The following is a 16262-nucleotide window of genomic DNA, read 5'->3' as shown; positions in this document are numbered from 1 at the left end:
GCGTCAGTCGAGGCCACTCAGGCGTCGGTCGAGGCCACTCAGGCGTCGGTCGAGGCCACTCAGGCGTCAGTCGAGGCCACTCAGGCGTCGGTCGAGGCCACTCAGGCGTCGGTCGAGGCCACTCAGGCGTCAGTCGAGGCCACTCAGGCGTCGGTCGAGGCCACTCAGGCGTCGGTCGAGGCCACTCAGGCGTCGGTCGAGGCCACTCAGGCGTCGGTCGAGGCCACTCAGGCGTCGGTCGAGGCCACTCAGGCGTCAGTCGAGGCCACTCAGGCGTCAGTCGAGGCCACTCAGGCGTCGGTCGAGGCCACTCAGGCGTCAGTCGAGGCCACTCAGGCGTCAGTCGAGGCCACTCAGGCGTCGGTCGAGGCCACTCAGGCGTCGGTCGAGGCCACTCAGGCGTCGGTCGAGGCCACTCAGGCGTCGGTCGAGGCCACTCAGGCGTCGGTCGAGGCCACTCAGGCGTCGGTCGAGGCCACTCAGGCGTCAGTCGAGGCCACTCAGGCGTCAGTCGAGGCCACTCAGGCGTCAGTCGAGGCCACTCAGGCGTCGTCGAGGCCACTCAGGCGTCGGTCGAGGCCACTCAGGCGTCAGTCGAGGCCACTCAGGCGTCAGTCGAGGCCACTCAGGCGTCGGTCGAGGCCACTCAGGCGTCAGTCGAGGCCACTCAGGCGTCAGCCGAGGCCACTCAGGCGTCAGCCGAGGCCACTCAGGCGTCAGCCGAGGCCACTCAGGCGTCAGCCACTCAGGCGTCTGCCACTCAGGCGTCAGCCACTCAGGCGTCAGCCACTCAGGCGTCAGCCACTCACTGTTGCCCCTGACAGGCTGTTGCCCCTGACAGGCTGTTGCCCATGACATATAAGCTGTTGCCCATGACAGGCTGTTGCCCCTGACAGGCTGTTGCCCATGACATATAAGCTGTTGCCCATGACAGGCTGTTGCCCCTGACAGGCTGTTGCCCATGACATATAAACTGTTGCCCATGACAGGCTGTTGCCCCTGACAGGCTGTTGCCCATGACATATAAGCTGTTGCCCCTGACAGGCTGTTGCCCCTGACAGGCTGTTGCCCATGACATATAAGCTGTTGCCCCTGACAGGCTGTTGCCCCTGACAGGCTGTTGCCCATGACATATAAGCTGTTGCCCATGACAGGCTGTTGCCCCTGACAGGCTGTTGCCCATGACATGTAAGCTGTTGCCCATGACAGGCTGTTGCCCCTGACAGGCTGTTGCCCAACACACAAGCTGTTGCCCATGACAGGCTGTTGCCCCTGACAGGCTGTTGCCCATGACATATAAGCTGTTGCCCCTGACAGGCTGTTGCCCCTAACAGGCTGTTGCCCATGACATATAAGCTGTTGCCCCTGACAGGCTGTTGCCCCTGACAGGCTGTTGCCCATGACAAACGCTGTTGTCCTTGACGGCTACTGCCCATGACACGCTCGCGTAATACGCTGTTGCCCAGCGCTCGCATCATGCACTCAGCATGCCCTCCGCATGCAAGTCGCCTGACTGTGAGCTCTTCATTCTCAGCCAGCTCTCTCAGCCACCTCGGCTCAGCTGTTGAGCGGCGGCGGGTTGCGGGGCTGGGAGAGAGCCAAGGTGCACGACTGTCTGATCGTGGCCCGCCTGATGGGAGGCCAGGCCAGAAAGGCTTGTCCCTTTTGTACGCCGCGTCAGTATAAGCGTTGCCTGCACTGACTGCACTAACTGCATCTGGCGTTACGGCGGCCACAGACCATCTGGCAATGTGCGGAAAGCGGCGGCGGTATTGCGGCGGAACGTGTGGGACTGCAGCGGCACCGTCGGCTCGAAGAGCCTCGCCAGTGTCCCACTGGCGTAGCATCGCGACGATACCACCACACAACACCGCAGACGAGAACAGGACTCGGGCGCCTAGAAGCGCGAGGGTCCGACAAACGCTCGTTCGGCGCGCGCGGAACGTAACGAGGGCTGCCCCGGACCGATTTACGCCCCGGCGGGGATGGATTTGCGGGTTTCCCCGTGCCGCGAGACTTGGGCGGTATCTCCCGCGATGTGTCGCGGACAAACCCAAGTAGACGCCCCTTGGGCGGGATCGCGTCTTACTTACACAAGAGGAACTATAACACATCGCTAGTCATGTAGTCATGTACAATCATGAGAACTGGGTCCAGGCCCCATAGTGAGGTGGTCTCCCAGTCTAGCGCACCTCGCGCCCGGCGGGCGGCGACCTGTCCGTCCACCGACCCCTCCGCCCGCGCGTGCCAACGCCGCCTCCACCGCCGAGTCGAAGAGCCGATGTAAACCCGTCGTCCGTCCACCGTGTGGTACGCCGCGAAGCGGCCCGACGCCCAGGGAAGTCGGCAGCCGCGCGAGCCCGACGCCTGCTCCTGCTTGCGCACGCCTGCGTAGCCGGTGCTGCTGCGACTCGAGAGGTGCAGCCGCCAGCCCTGCGCCTCTGTCACCACCGCCGGCGCCTCCCCCGCGGGGCCCATGTGGGATGGACCTGCGAAAGCGCGGGGAAGGGAGAGTGCATTCAGAAGGCAGAACCTGAGCACAAGTGGGGGGCTTGCTCGCGAGCCTTGACTTGCATCGACTTGATTACAACGCGGAGCCATCGCGGGTAGCCAGAGGCGGCGGACCGATCAGCATGGGCGGCGTGTCATTCTGCAGTCGATCGCCGCCGAGCGGCATAGCGGCGCCGTCGCGGGTAACCAAAGGCGGCGGGACGGCGGGAGAGGGCGGTGGTGCGGGCGGTGATGCTGATGATGTGGCCATTGGCCGCCGCCGCGTCCTCTTTGCGAGCGCTCTCGACTTCCGTCCCTTTTTACGCTTGTCCCCCCCCTTGCTCGTGTGTCTGACTTTTCGCCGGGTCAGGCCACTTGCTGTCGGCCGTCTACTTGGGTTTGTTAGTTAGGTGACGATTGAGTCACAGTTCCCCCCTCACGGTGGGTTGGGTTTGTCGGTTCCTCTCCTCGCGTTGTCGGATAACCTACATAGCCGCTGCGCGGCTATCTCCGATGCCACAGTGTAGAAATGGAACTACAACTAGCCGAATCGCTTTTTTGTACACATCTGAGCTCCCCGGCCCTGGATGTGAGGTTGATAACTGCACTCCAAGTGCTCCAAGTACACAGATAGTGATAGAGAGATTTGCCTTTGGCCTATCAGTCTAGACGAGAGCAGAGCCCCCTATCTAGAGAGCCGAACGCGCACGCGCAGTGCACTCATAGTAACTCGCCGCCGCGCGTCAGTCGCTACGGTCAGTCGGTCACCCGCCAGGTGCGGCCGCCGCCCCACGCGCTGCTGTTGAAGCGTGTCACCGCGCCCGTGGCGTACGAGGCGACCCAGAGCGTGCCGTCGTGCGGGTCGAAGGAGAGGCCGCTCGGGCTGCGGATCGTGGCGCCACGCCGCTGCCTCCTCGCCCGCAGCTCCGCCTGCGCGGCGCCCGCCTCGCCGTCGGGCGACACGTCTGCGCCGGCGGCGACGCCGACGAAGGCGCCTCCGGGCGTGAAGCGCAGCACCTTATCGTCGCGGTAGGAGGACACGAACATGTCTCCCGAGGACGGGTCGCAGGCGATGCCGACCGGACCGCTGACGAGGCCCTGGCCGTACACGGCGAGCAGCGCGCCGCTCTGCGCGTCGAACTTGTAGACCGCCGAGCTGTAGTAGGCGCTGACGTGCACCGCGCCCTCCGAGTCAAAGGCGACGTCCTCTGCGCCGGCGAGCGAGGGCGCCGGCCGCGGCGCCGCCTGCGCCGGCTGCGGCGCCAGCGCTCCAAATCTGCCGAGGAAGGCGCCGCTCTGCGGGTCAAAGACGGACAGGTGCGGCAGGAGGAAGGAGGCGACAAAGAGGCGGCCGTCGGGCGAGAGGGCGAGCCCCTCGGGGCAGTCGAGGCTCTCCTCGTCGCCGATCCGGTCGAGCAGCGCCCCGTCCGACGCGTTGACGCGCAGCACGACGTCGTTCGTGAAGGAGGCGATGAAGAGCGAGCCGGCGTGGTCAAGCGCCATCCCGACCGGGCCGTCGAGGTCTCGTCCCTTGACAAACACTTTGTACTGCGCGCGCTTGCCGTCGATCCAGCGCAGCCGCACGACGTGGTTGAGCGTGAACGAGGCGACGAAGAGCTCACTCGCGGCGGCGTGCGCGATCGTGTACGGATGCCGCAGCACCGACGACGACACGCCGTCGACGTACTCCATGGTGTTGGCAGACCAGCGCGAGCGCGCGACGTTCTCGTGGAAGCGCCTCTCCGCGTCAAACATGGGCATCGCAATGCCGGACGGGTCGAGCACGACCTGGGCCGGAGCGAGCAGCAGCGACGCGAGGAGTGGCATATACGAGGTTCGCAGCCCTGGGCTTGTCAGCAGGAAGAAGAGCTTTGTGGACCACCGTCGTGAACCGCCGCTGCGCCAGGGTAGGAGCTCGTTCTTGGACGTAAACTCGGCTCGGGGCAGCCAGGTGGGAGCTGGCGCGGTGATGTGTATGCCGAAGGCCAAATGCAGAATTTACCAGTTAATACCAAAACAAACTCCAAGCGCACAACGGCGTCGCAGGACGAGGCAGAAGAGAACGACGCGACAGAGGAGGAAGTGACAAGGGAGAGAACGATGAGAGTGGGACGACCGCGAGGTGGCATGAAGAAGGTTGCAGCGAGAAGCGGCGAGAGACTGCGAAGAGAGATAGGAAGAGGCAGACTCCCTAGGGTGGGCGACGGCTAGCGCATCACACACCTCTTCTTAAAATCCCTGTGTGGTGGCGGCGGCCGTCCTCCGTGTCCCTCCCTTGGGTTGTCTGTTTTCTTTCTTTCTTTCTTTTCCCTCGGACGATGATTTGGAGCACTCGCCGAAGAGGAGTACGACAAAATAGCGCCCGTGATTGCATGCACGATGCACGCTGCCCGCACTCACGGACCCCATACCCGAAAGAAAGAAAAGGGAGCTCGCGGGGGAGGTGAGACGAGTGAACTACAGGTAGTGGGGAAGGCAGCCTCGACGGCCATACAGACATGGGTTGTCGCAGGAGGTGGTGGAGAATGACCTCCAGACTGATCCGGAGAATCACCTCCACCAGCCCCACCTCAGCACCCCTATTATCACTCTCTCTCCCCACCACAGTGATGAATAGTCTACCTAGATCCCTATATTCCCACACCCTGTGCAGTGGCACGTCACGCCACTCAGATCCCTAACATTGGCACCTCCGTCGGGCGCCGAATAGGCGCCCAAACATTGGCACGTCATTGTCTCTGACTGCTTCTCGTGGGGCCGCCGCGCCGCGAGACAGTCGACCTCTTTGTGTCATGTGACACACACAACCCGGCGTGACACCACGCCATTCCCTTTAACCACTCGGATACGAGTTCCTTATACCTTATACCAATCTACAGTCGTCTGAGACGGCACCCGGATCGAGGATGGCTTTACAACCTCACCAGCGGTCAGCAATACCGCAGAGCCGTGCACGCGGCTCACCACTCACACTTGCTGGGCACCGATCTTCGGGTTCAGATGACCATCCCTCTGCAGAAGGGGGACGAGGGACGCCTCACGAGCCTACGGAGGGCCTCGACCCGTCTTCTTACTGGTCAGACCACTTCAATCCCCACGACACCACGTTGGGCAGGCTTGGTGGCAACACCGAGCCCAAGGGCGGCATCGATGTACTTGACAAGTCATCGCCGCCTGGCTCCGTTGGGGAGGAGGCTACGCCAGCTGGAATGCCTTCTGCCAGGCTGCCGGCGAGCCCTTCTCCGACGGAAGCCCCAACAGACCCGGAAGGGTTTGGCTTGACCGTGGCAGCGTTCAGGCCAATTGCAGTGAACTCGCAGCGGGACGCGAGCAGCACGCAACAACGATACGAATCAACAGAGCTTGGACGAACACCCGACGAGGCTTTGGGCGTGCGGGAACCTGCCCAGAACCTCGGTGTATCACCTCCACCATCGCCTCTGCTGGCCGCCGCAGGACAGCCACCAGCACCAGTGCCGCTACCGCAGTCAGGCGCGCCCGGTGCACGCAACTATCTCGACATCATTCGATCACCAGCGCCTACGCGACCGAGCTCCCCTGCTTCGCTGACTGTCGAGCCGTCAGTCGAGCCGCCGCACAGCTTCCAGTCCGCCGTCTCACGCGACCCGCCCTCTGGGGCTGATGTCGCAGCTGAGACCGCTGCTACTGTCAACTCTACGTACGCCTCCCCCTCGCCGGGGAATGGAGCCTGCAGGGCAGGGGGCAGGGCAAGGAGCGATTCGGATTTTTTGGCGCCTGTCGGTCCGGCATCCGGCACGCCTCCCGACGCCTCGCTCGTCTCTCCGATTACGGATGATGTCGCGGCCGAGGCAGCAGCCGCTGGCAAGGCAGGCGGCACCTTCAACGCCGACTCTGCTGGCAAGGAGGCGAGCATCTCCTTAACCTTCGAGATCCTCGGCAGGGATGCGCCAGCATGTCTGGTCCGTGACGTCGAGCAGCTTATGAAGGAGAGCTTCGACGAGTGGCCCGCTACGCTATTAGACTACCGCCGCGGCTACCGCACGCTCGTCGCGTTGAACGAGCAGAGGGAACTCCTCGCTGCATGCTGGTTTGTCAGCTGCATGCTGGTTTGTCAGACCCGCCTCTACTGCCCGGCATTTGCGACTCGTCGCGAGTTCCGGGGCCAGGGCATCGGCGAGGCGATGATGACCGAACTCAAGGCGATTGCCGACGGTGGGCGGGTCTTGATCGCCGCAGAACTGGGCAGCGTCGCGCTCTGGCAGCGCTGGGGTTTCTGCAGATGCCGCGATGGGCGCGAGGACGAAGAGGCGTGGGCTCTTGACGCAGCGTACGGCGTCTTCACTCGCGCATCCACACGGCTGATGCGCGGCAAAATACGAGCCGAGGTCAGGGACCGATGCTGGGACCAGTACTACAGCGGGTGTGCGAAGTCGCTCGGCGCGCCGGACGCTGCCTCCGCGCCGCTCGGCTCCCGCTCGAGCTCCCCACCATCGGCTCCGCCGCTCGCCTCTCCGTCCGTCGCGCCGCCGTCCGCCGCGCCGTCTACGTGCCAGCCTGCTGATTCACGCGATCCGCCATTCGAGGCTGGTGTTGCGTCTGTCTCCGCTGCCGCTGCTACGTCGTTCGTCGCGCTCGACGCTTCCTCCGCTTCGCCCGGCTCCCGCTCGAGCTCCCCGCCATCGGCTCCGCCGCCCGCCTCCTCGCCCGTCGCGCCGCCGTCCGCCGCGCCGTCTACGTGCCAGCTTGCTGATTCACGCGATCCGCCACCCGAGGCTGGTGTCGCGTCTGTCTCCGCTGCCGCTGCTACGTCGTTCGTCGCGCTCGACGCTTCCTCCGCTTCGCCCGGCTCCCGCTCGAGCTCCTCGCCACCGGCTCCGCCGCTCGCCTCTCCGTCCGTCGCGCCGCCGTCCGCCGCGCCGTCTACGTGCCAGCCTGCTGATTCACGCGATCCGCCATTCGAGGCTGGTGTTGCGTCTGTCTCCGCTGCCGCTGCTACGTCGTTCGTCGCGCTCGACGCTTCCTCCGCTTCGCCCGGCTCCCGCTCGAGCTCCCCGCCATCGGCTCCGCCGCTCGCCTCTTCGCCCGTCGCGCCGCCGTCCGCCGCGCCGTCTACGTGCCAGCCTGCTGATTCACGCGATCCGCCATTCGAGGCTGGTGTTGCGTCTGTCTCCGCTGCCGCTGCTACGTCGTTCGTCGCGCTCGACGCTTCCTCCGCTTCGCCCGGCTCCCGCTCGAGCTCCCCGCCATCGGCTCCGTCGCTCGCCTCTCCGTCCGTCGCGCCGCCGTCCGCCGCGCCGTCTACGTGCCAGCTTGCTGATTCACGCGATCCGCCACCCGAGGCTGGTGTCGCGTCTGTCTCCGCTGCCGCTGCTACGTCGTTCGTCGCGCTCGACGCTTCCTCCGCTTCGCCCGGCTCCCGCTCGAGCTCCCCGCCATCGGCTCCGCCGCTCGCCTCTTCGCCCGTCGCGCCGCCGTCCGCCGCGCCATCTACGTGCCAGCTTGCTGATTCACGCGATCCGCCATTCGAGGCTGGTGTTGCGTCTGTCTCCGCTGCCGCTGCTACGTCGTTCGTCGCGCTCGACGCTTCCTCCGCTTCGCCCGGCTCCCGCTCGAGCTCCCCGCCATCGGCTCCGCCGCTCGCCTCTTCGCCCGTCGCGCCGCCGTCCGCCGCGCCGTCTACGTGCCAGCCTGCTGATTCACGCGATCCGCCATTCGAGGCTGGTGTTGCGTCTGTCTCCGCTGCCGCTGCTACGTCGCTCGTCGCGCTCGACGCTTCCTCCGCTTCGCCCGGCTCCCGCTCGAGCTCCTCGCCATCGGCTCCGCCGCTCGCCTCTTCGCCCGTCGCGCCGCCGTCCGCCGCGCCGTCTACGTGCCAGCCTGCTGATTCACGCGATCCGCCATTCGAGGCTGGTGTTGCGTCTGTCTCCGCTGCCGCTGCCACGTCGCTCGTCGCGCTCGACGCCGCCTCCGCTCCGCTCGGCTCCTACTCGAGCCTTCCGCCGTCTACTCGCCGCCGATCGAATCGTGCCAGGAAACCTCGACCGTACCGGTACGAACGACGCAAAAACCTCACGCCCTCGCCGCCGATAGCGGATAACGCCGCAGCCAGAGCCGCAGCCGCAGACTGCTCACCTGACGCGCTCGACGGTGTCTCCACTGCCGACTCGCCGGATACCGGCTTCACGAGCGCACGACCCCCTCATCTCTCGGCCGTGTCGCTCGAGACGGTGCCCGGTTCGAATCTCATCTCTACTCTCGCTTCGCCGCCGATAGCGGATGGCGCCACGACCGAAGCCGCTGCCGCTGCTACCTCGCCACCTCGCCGCCGCGACGCGTTCCTTCATCGACTCGCGCACGTCTCCTGCCTCCACACGCTTCTTCCCGAGCGGCTGTAGCGTGATTACCGCCCTCAACCCACTACCAGAGCTCTGGCTTGGTGGAACATTTGAACTACCAAGCCGGCGCCGCCCTGGGCAAGGCGTTAAAGTGCACCCGTCGTGGTGGGTTAGTCATCATCACGCCGCACAGGGACTCTTCACGATGATCGGTCGCCATCGTGTCGCACGCAGACTGAGCAACGTCTATTGGGGCACGACGCTAAATTGCATCCCACCTACCATCAGACGCTGAAGAGCCTTTGCGGAATGTAATTGCTGCATCGACCAAGTACATGTTCACGACGGATTTGTCAACCTAGGCGGCTCCGGTGGTGTGCCAGTGTGTGTGCCAGTCCGCGCCAGTCTGCGCCCTTGTTGTGCCAGTGTGTTTAGAGGCTGCCTTTTTCGATTCTTTGCTTGCACGACGCTAGGAATTCCATGTTGTGATGTTAGAGGTGGGTTAAGAGGGAGATGCGCGCGGAATCCCTAGAAATTTCTTTACTTGCAGTGCGCGCCAGTCCCGTGCCCAGTGTAAAGAAAGAAAGAAAACACACAACCCAAGGGAGGGATGGGAGAACGGCACGCCGCCACCACACAGGGATTTACGTGCCCAGTGTTGTGCGAGGGAGTTCGCTTCTAAGATTCTTTACTTGCCTTGAGAGTGCGCCCCGGCGCGGCGGGACAGGCCCCCGAGCACCCTCGACGGGCCGAGCAATCGTCTGCGCCGCCAATGCTCTCCCTCTCCCGGCTACTCGCGCTACTCCTAGTGACGCTGGCTGTCGTGCTCTTCTTCTACCCGTGGCTCGTTCTCGTGCTGCTCGCTGCCTGCGGGCTGCTCTGGGTCGGCTGGGAGTGGGTCGAGCTCGCCGTGCGCTTGTACGTGACGCTGCGGCTGCCTCGCGTGCTGGGCGTCGAGTACATTGCGCTCGAACGCCTCTCGTTCCGCCGCCACGGCCTGCAGGTGCGCGGCCTCGAGGTGGGCAACTCGCCCGGCGTGTGGCAGGCGCCTTACGCGCTGCGGGTGGAGCGCTTCGCCTTCTCGACCGGCGGCCTGTTTGGATGGGCGTCCCTCTCCGGCCTGAACCGCTACCTGGGCGGCTCGGTCGTCTTTGGCTTCCGCACGCGCGACATCGAGACCTTCGAGCTCGAGGAGGCGTCTCTCTTTCTCGAGGCGGCTCGGGACGCGCGCTCCGGCGACGGAGCAAGGGGAGGGTCCACACCCGCGCGAGGCGCAAAGGCGGCGGGCGAGGCGGGGAGGAACGGCTCGCCCCTCCCAACCCTCGCCTACCAGCCCAGTGCCGCAGCAGCCTCCCCCATCGCCGCCGGCAACGCCGCCCCCGGCGCCGCCGCCGGCAGCGCCGTCGCCCCTACCGCAGCCGGCGGCTGCTGCAGCGGCGGTGCGGAAGACGCGGCGGGGGTGTCGGCGGCGGCAGCGAGCGGTGCGTCGGCGGCGGGCGAAAGCGGCGACGCGTCTCCCGCGCCGGTGCCCGTCAACGCTCCTTGGGTGGACACGCTCTGGTCGATGGCGCAGGCAAGCAGCGCCGGTCTCGGATGGTCTCGGATCCACATCTCGGCACATCTCGGCACATCTCGGCTCCGGTCGGTGGCGCAGGCGAAGCGGAGCAGGCTGCTGCGGGCCAAGCGCGGGCGGCGCGAGTTTGCGCGCGCCGAGCTCCGCGAGTGGCAGATGCGGTGGTCGGGCGGGCCTGGCCCCTCGGGCGGCTCGGTGGAGGCGGAGTTGGCGGGCGGAGGCGGAGGCGGGGGTGGGGGCGGAGGCGGCGGTGGAGGCGGCGGAGGCGGAGGCGGCGGAGGCTGCGGCAGCAGCGGTGGTGGAGGCAGCGCAAACGGCGGATGCGCCAGCGGCGCGAGCGGCAGCGGCGGCGCGGGCGGCGGCGGTGGCGGGGGAGGCGAGAGGGCGGAGGAGGGCGGGGAGGGCGAGGGCGAGGAGGCGGAGAGCGACGAAGAGGAGGGGGACAAGGCAGAGGCGCTGGGTGAGGCGTCGCCGCTGTGAACCGCGTCGGCTCACGCCGTGCTGTCTGTGCGCAGGAGGAGGAGCTGCGCTCGATCCTCGCCGCCTCACGGCACGCGCCTGGCTCGCAGATCGTTAATGAACAGTTAATGAGCAGTGAATGAACAGTTAATGAACAGTTAATGAACAGTTAATGAACAGTTAATAGGCACGCGCCTGGCTCGCAGATCGTTAATGAACAGTTAATGAACAGTTAATGAACAGTTAATGAACAGTTAATGAACAGTTAATAGGCACGCGCCTGGCTCGCAGATCGTTAATGAACAGTTAATGAACAGTTAATGAACAGTTAATGAACAGTTAATAGGCACGCGCCTGGCTCGCAGATCGTTAATGAACAGTTAATGAACAGTTAATGAACAGTTAATGAACAGTTAATGAACAGTTAATGAGCAGTTAATGAACAGTTAATTAACAGTTAATGAACAGTTAATAGGCACGCGCCTGGCTCGCAGATCGTCGGCGCGATCCGCGAGCGCATGCAGGCCAGCGCCCGGCGGCGGGGGGCGAGGGGGGGAGGGGCGGGCTTCCCCGGGGACCCTTGGGACCCTCGGGCCGTCCGGTAGGCGGCCAACGCGAAGTGGCGCGCGAGGGTCGAGGCGCGAGATGCAGCCGAGATGCAGCCGAGACGCAGCAGAGATGCAGCCGAGACGTTTCCTGCAGCTTCCCCGGAGCCTCGCCGGAGCCTCGCCGGAGCCTTGCCGGAGCCTTGCCGGAGCCCGCAGGCGCAAAAGATGCGCAAGACGGGCAAGGCACAAGAGGCGCAGAGCATCGCGTCGGAGCGACGATTCGCCGAGGCAACTCGTTACCGCGTCGGCCGGCTGCTGCTGCGGCAGGCGCACCTCTCGACCAACTCACAGCGAGGGTTGGGAGAATGGCGAGAGTGGCGACACCGAGCTGCTGGCAGCGTCAGGTGCACGTCTCGATCAAGGGGTACGCGCTGTCGCTCGGCGAGGCTCCCTTCCTCGTGCGCGGCTTCCTAGGCACAGAGGAGGAGCTGAGGCAGCGCTCTTTCCGAGAGGCCCGAGTGCAAGGAAGGCAGCACGCAACAAGAAGATGGGTGCGAGTAGGCAGCGCGTGCTAATTAACTGCTAGTTAACTGCTATTAACTGCTAATTAACAAGGAGATGGGTGCGAGTAGGCAGCGCGTGCTCTTCGGGGGGCGCGGCGCGACCGGCGCGCAGCAGCCGGGCCTCCCTCCGCCCCTCTGCGGCTGGGGAGGCGTTGTCGTTCACACTCTGACTCTGCGAGCAGGCGTGCAGCACCCGGGGCTTCTCTCGCGGCTGCTGCAAGACTCGTCACGCGACCCGGTGATGATCTAGTCTATGTCACATGATGTCTATGGCGGCGTGTCCCCCTCGGACTGTCCACCCACCCCGACCCGTTTCCGAACCCCCTTCCCCCAACGGGCTTTCCCCCCCCCCCCCCCCCCGGCCCGCAGGTGGCCCGCGGCGCGCTCGAGCGGCAGCTCAAATCGCGCATCGGCTCCGGCTTCAGCTCGCGCGTGGAAGGCCTCGGAGAGCGCCTCTCCGCCCTCCGCGACGCGCTGCATTCCCTCTCCCTCCGCCTCGGCCGGCAGCGGAGGTCGCCGCAGCCGGCCGCCCCCCGGCCGCCCACGCCGGCGGCGGCGATGGACTCCGCTGAGCCGTGGGGCGCGGAGCGGCGCGTCAAGGGGGCGGCGGTGCTCGGCGACCCGTGGACCCGGATGGGCGGGATGCGGCACCGCGGCGTGCCTAGCCGCGAGGCTGGCGCCACGTCGCAGTTGCAGCCGGTGCGATGCCGAATCACAACCCCCCCACCCCCTCCTCCCTCAGCCCCCCGACTGCGCCAGCGCCGCCGCCACAGCCTCACACCACCCGGCCTCGCCTCGCCTCAGGTGCTCTCCCCAGAGTTGCCTGTCGAGGCTGCGACGGCGGCCGCCCCCACGCCGAGAAGCAAGCTGTGGGCTGCCCCCGCCGCCGCACCGCCGTCCTCGGCGCCGGGCTGCTCGGCCAGCCCTGCGAGCGGCGCCCGGCGCAGGAGCGGGGACGAGGCTCGCTGCCCCTCGGCGCCGCTGCAGCGGAGTCCGTCCAAGAGCGAGCTGCTCGACTCGTCGCCGGGCGAGGTCGACTATGCTACCTGCTCCGCGCCCCCGCGCCGCGCGCCCAGCCGCGAGCCGCCGCCGGCTGGCGTGCCGCTTCTCCGCGCGGCGGCGAGCGCCCCGCGGCCGGGCAGCGCGCCCGCGGTGCCGCTCTTCGCCCCCGCGGCGTCGTTCGAGGGCTTGGCCGAGCTCTGGAACAAGCTCAAGCCCGGAAAGGAGCAGCCGCCGGCGCCGGCGCCGATGGCGGCGCTGGTGGACGATGGCCAGGAGGAGGAGGAGGAGGAGCAAGCCGCCCCGCCGCGCAAGTCGCGGTCGCGGTCCGAGGACTTGCGGCGCCCGTGCGCCAGCCTCGACGCCGCCTCGCTCGCCTGGGGCGGCGCGCTCTGATGTGGTCCGGGCCGGCTCGATTGCCGTGGACGCTGATGGGTCGCTGGGTGGCTCTCGACGAGTGTTTGTCGTCGGAGCCGATTTGAACCGATGATTCTGGGTGCCACAATCTGTGTGACTCTGTTAGTGGGATTGGGAGAGAATGAATGCAGTCTTTGTCGCGACGTGTTCAGTGCGAGATGAAGAGGGGGGAGAGGGGGGCGGGGGGGGGGTTGTAGAGCCCAGTATGGCCGCCCGGGCCGCGCCGCGGTGAGTTGTGTGGACTTGAGCCGTGGGGGCAAAAGCCGCAATAACGTAACACTACGACGAGATGTGACGAACTGACATGTCCTTTACTTCTCCGAGACTCTCTATGCGCTTGCGCGGGCTTCCGTCCTCCGAGTGCGAGTCCGACTCCGATCTCTCCGTGTGCTGTCCGCACGATCGTGCGCGCGCTCCGACGACCGACCAAAACGGTCCGACGCCGCGGCCGCGGTGTTACGACGTACGGTGTTTTAAAAAACGACCTGAAACTTCAGTTCAGAGTCGGCGCTCACTAGAGCTGCGTGTCCCGAAAATAAAGCAGCACAATCGGAGATCACAGCTCCATGTCTTGCAGATCGCCTCCCGCAGCGTCAAGGCCGAGGCCCTGTGCGACCACCGGCCGTGCCTGAGTGTGTGCAGGGAGGAGCAGGGGTCGGCGGCTGGGGGCGGAGCGGACCGAGCGGGGAGCGGAGAGAGGAGGGGCGGGGCGGGGCGGGCGCGGGGGGGGGGGGGGGGGGCACGCCTCCGGGTCTCGCAGCACAAGCAGCAGCAGGTCGTCGCCCGAGGCTCGGATCGCGGCGAGCGCCTCCTCGTGGCGCGCGGTCGGCTGCCCGCCCACAGAGATGATGCGGTCGCCCGCGCGGAGCGCCGATCGCCTCGCCGCGCCGGAGACGGCAGCGATGGCGGGCCTGCCCTGCTCGTCCCTGTGCAGCTCCAGCCTACAGGCAGGGGTGCGGAGGAGGTGCGAGAGGGGTGCCGCGCCGGCGCCGGCGTCTCCCTGGCTCTCGAGCCCGAAGCCGTCGGTCGGGTCGCGCGTCAGGCTCTCGGCGAGCTGCTGCGGCCCAGCATCGAAACGGGCGCCTCCCTCCTCGTGGGCGACTGCGGCGACCATCTCGGAGACGGAGGTCGCGCCGACCGAGCTCACAACACCAGAGAGGCACGCCGCCGCCTGCGCCGCCGCCCTCTTTGCCGCCTCCGCCTCCGCCCGGGCGGCGGCGCCGTCGCCGGCGTCCGTGCTGCTGCCCTCTCCTCCGCCCTTGCCGTCGGGAGGCGGCGCCGCAACGTCGGCCGCTCGCTTGAGCGGCAGCGAGGCGAGCTCCAAGCTCGAGGCGCGAGGGACGTCCTCCTCCGCCACCTCCTCGGCCGCAATCGCCGCGTCGTTGAGCGAGTGTATGGCGTCCATCTGGGCGGCCGCGTCGCCGCCCAGGGCGTGCGAGCGCTTCAGGTACGCCGCCGCGTCGGCGACAAGCGCGGCCGACGGCGCACCCGCGCGCACAGTCCGCGCAGTCGCAGTGGGCTTGTTGCCTCGCACGCGGAAGCCGGCGATGCCGCGCCGCTTCCCTCGGACCCGGCCACCGAGGTGCATCATGGTTGGCTCGACGCGGTGCTGCCACAGGCGACGTCCGGCGACAGTGTGCTTGATCGCGTAGCGAGCGATCAGAAGAAGGGCCACCAGGGGGGGGGAGTTTAGAACCACCTGGGGGGGCCCCCCGGGGGAACCCCCACCCGGGGGGACGGCAAGCAAAACCGCCAGGGGAACCGCCAGGGGAAGGGGGGGGTTAAATTTCCAACTGGGGTTTTGGAGAGGGGTTTTTTTTTAAAAGGGCCCCGGGGGGAAATTTTTTCAAAAGTTTTTTAAAGGGCGCTTAAGTTTTGGGGTCCAAAGTAATGGGGATGTGGGGGAGTTCCGGGGGGGGCCCCCCCCCCCCCCCCCCCCCCCCCCGCAACTTCGCCTCGATGCACGCGTCACATCACAGTCTGTGCCCTTGCCTCATGGACAAGTCGTCTAGTAGCATGCTCCTCTCACCTCCACCTCCCCGCTTCTCCTCTTCCTCCTCCTCCTCCCCCGCGACCGCCTCCGCCTCCTCCGTCCGCGCCCCAGCCAGCCGATCGAACGCCTCCTGCTCGCGCGGCGCCATCGAGGAGAGCGCGCGGGAGAGCCTCCAGATTTTCACAATGCCCTGGCCGTCGGCCGTGGCGATCAGGGAGGGCTCGGCGGGGTTGAAGGCGACGGCGTACACAGCCGAGCCGTCGCCCGTCACCTTGAGCGCGAGCTCAGGCTTGCCCCTGGACCGCCTCAGGTCGTACACGTGCAGCTGCCCGTCGGCGCCCCCCACCGCAAAGACCGACGGCCGCGCGGGCGACCACGAGCACGAGTAGAGCGGCGCGGCGCTCGGCTCGGTGACGAGCAGCGGCTGCGGCGAGAGCAGGCTGAAGAGGCGGGCCGACGCGTCGGTCGAGACGGAGAGGAAGACGTGGCGGTGGAAGGGCGAGAAGGCGACCCCGTAGACGGGTCCCGAGTGCGGCTGGTACAGTAGCGAGGCTGGGGAGCCGTAGAGCTGCTCGGCTGGCGGCTGGGCCGCGAGCACGAGCGTCGGAGTCACCTCCTTCGCCCGCGCCATCTGCGCCTCGCGCTCGACGCGCTCCTTGAGCCGCTCAAAGTGCGAGCGGCCCACCCGCGTCAGCAGGGTCGCCGCCTCGGGCGCCCAGCGCAGCCCTCCCCCTTCCGGCCCGCCGCGCGGCGCTTGCACGCTCTCGGAGGAGCGCGCCTCGTTGGCGTGCAGGCCGCACTTGAGGAGCTGCCCCGCCTCGAAGCCCGACACAAAGGTGGACGGGTCGACGGGGGAGAAGGCGAGAGACGCGCCACCGGCCAGGGGCGCCTTACCGCTCCCAA

The 16262-nt window shown here is 66.8% G+C and overlaps 5 protein-coding genes across 5 annotated transcripts in view; 2 read left to right on the top strand and 3 right to left on the bottom strand.

The window, feature by feature from the left end:
* Positions 1-2100: 2100 nt before the first annotated feature.
* EMIHUDRAFT_371089 (hypothetical protein) lies at positions 2101-2750 on the bottom strand (the record flags this gene model as incomplete). Its single annotated transcript, XM_005765773.1, has 2 exons — positions 2565-2750; positions 2101-2489 (listed from the first exon to the last, which is right to left on the bottom strand). Exon 2 carries the CDS (start codon positions 2476-2478, stop codon positions 2104-2106), a length of 375 nt encoding a protein of 124 aa, XP_005765830.1. The 5' UTR covers positions 2479-2489; positions 2565-2750.
* A 496-nt stretch (positions 2751-3246) lies between these two features.
* On the bottom strand, positions 3247-4317 carry EMIHUDRAFT_119839 (hypothetical protein; the record flags this gene model as incomplete). The annotated part of the gene is made up of 1 exon (XM_005765772.1): positions 3247-4317. The coding sequence occupies one exon, from the start codon at positions 4315-4317 to the stop codon at positions 3247-3249; it is 1071 nt and encodes a 356-aa protein (XP_005765829.1).
* A 1382-nt stretch (positions 4318-5699) lies between these two features.
* Positions 5700-9102, top strand: EMIHUDRAFT_246863 (hypothetical protein; the record flags this gene model as incomplete). Its single annotated transcript, XM_005765771.1, has 4 exons — positions 5700-6892; positions 8504-8699; positions 8897-8958; positions 9042-9102. 4 exons carry the CDS (start codon positions 5700-5702, stop codon positions 9100-9102), a joined length of 1512 nt encoding a protein of 503 aa, XP_005765828.1.
* Positions 9103-9515: 413 nt separating this feature from the next.
* On the top strand, positions 9516-13661 carry EMIHUDRAFT_470724 (hypothetical protein). Its single transcript, XM_005765770.1, has 7 exons — positions 9516-10856; positions 11315-11435; positions 11604-11714; positions 11792-11880; positions 12020-12188; positions 12320-12649; positions 12755-13661. Exons 1-7 carry the CDS (start codon positions 9580-9582, stop codon positions 13343-13345), a joined length of 2688 nt encoding a protein of 895 aa, XP_005765827.1. The 5' UTR covers positions 9516-9579; the 3' UTR covers positions 13346-13661.
* Positions 13662-15334: 1673 nt separating this feature from the next.
* The window catches only part of EMIHUDRAFT_246860 (hypothetical protein), a gene marked incomplete at both ends in the record, with an annotated part of 1706 nt that continues 778 nt past the window's right edge, over positions 15335-16262 (bottom strand). Inside the window, 2 exons of the mRNA XM_005765769.1 lie at positions 15335-15353; positions 15485-16248. Coding sequence (XP_005765826.1) covers positions 15335-15353; positions 15485-16248 — 783 coding nt within the window. The remainder of the gene's footprint in view (positions 15354-15484; positions 16249-16262) is intronic.

Source organism: Emiliania huxleyi (genome assembly GCF_000372725.1).
Source record: "Emiliania huxleyi CCMP1516 unplaced genomic scaffold EMIHUscaffold_533, whole genome shotgun sequence".
NCBI classification, from domain to species: domain Eukaryota; phylum Haptophyta; order Isochrysidales; family Noelaerhabdaceae; genus Emiliania; species Emiliania huxleyi.
The sequence above is the reverse complement of the archived record's forward strand: the minus strand, read 5'-3'. Positions and strand labels throughout refer to the sequence as shown.

Excerpts from the sequence above, each read along its gene's own strand:
- EMIHUDRAFT_470724 (XM_005765770.1), top strand. The coding sequence starts at position 9,580 with ATGCTCTCCCTCTCCCGGCTACTCGCGCTACTCCTAGTGACGCTGGCT. Across the intron at positions 11,436-11,603 it reads ACCCTTGGGACCCTCGGGCC|GCGCAAAAGATGCGCAAGAC; the intron begins GTCCGGTAGGCG and ends CGGAGCCCGCAG. Across the intron at positions 12,650-12,754 it reads CCACGTCGCAGTTGCAGCCG|GTGCTCTCCCCAGAGTTGCC; the intron begins GTGCGATGCCGA and ends GCCTCGCCTCAG.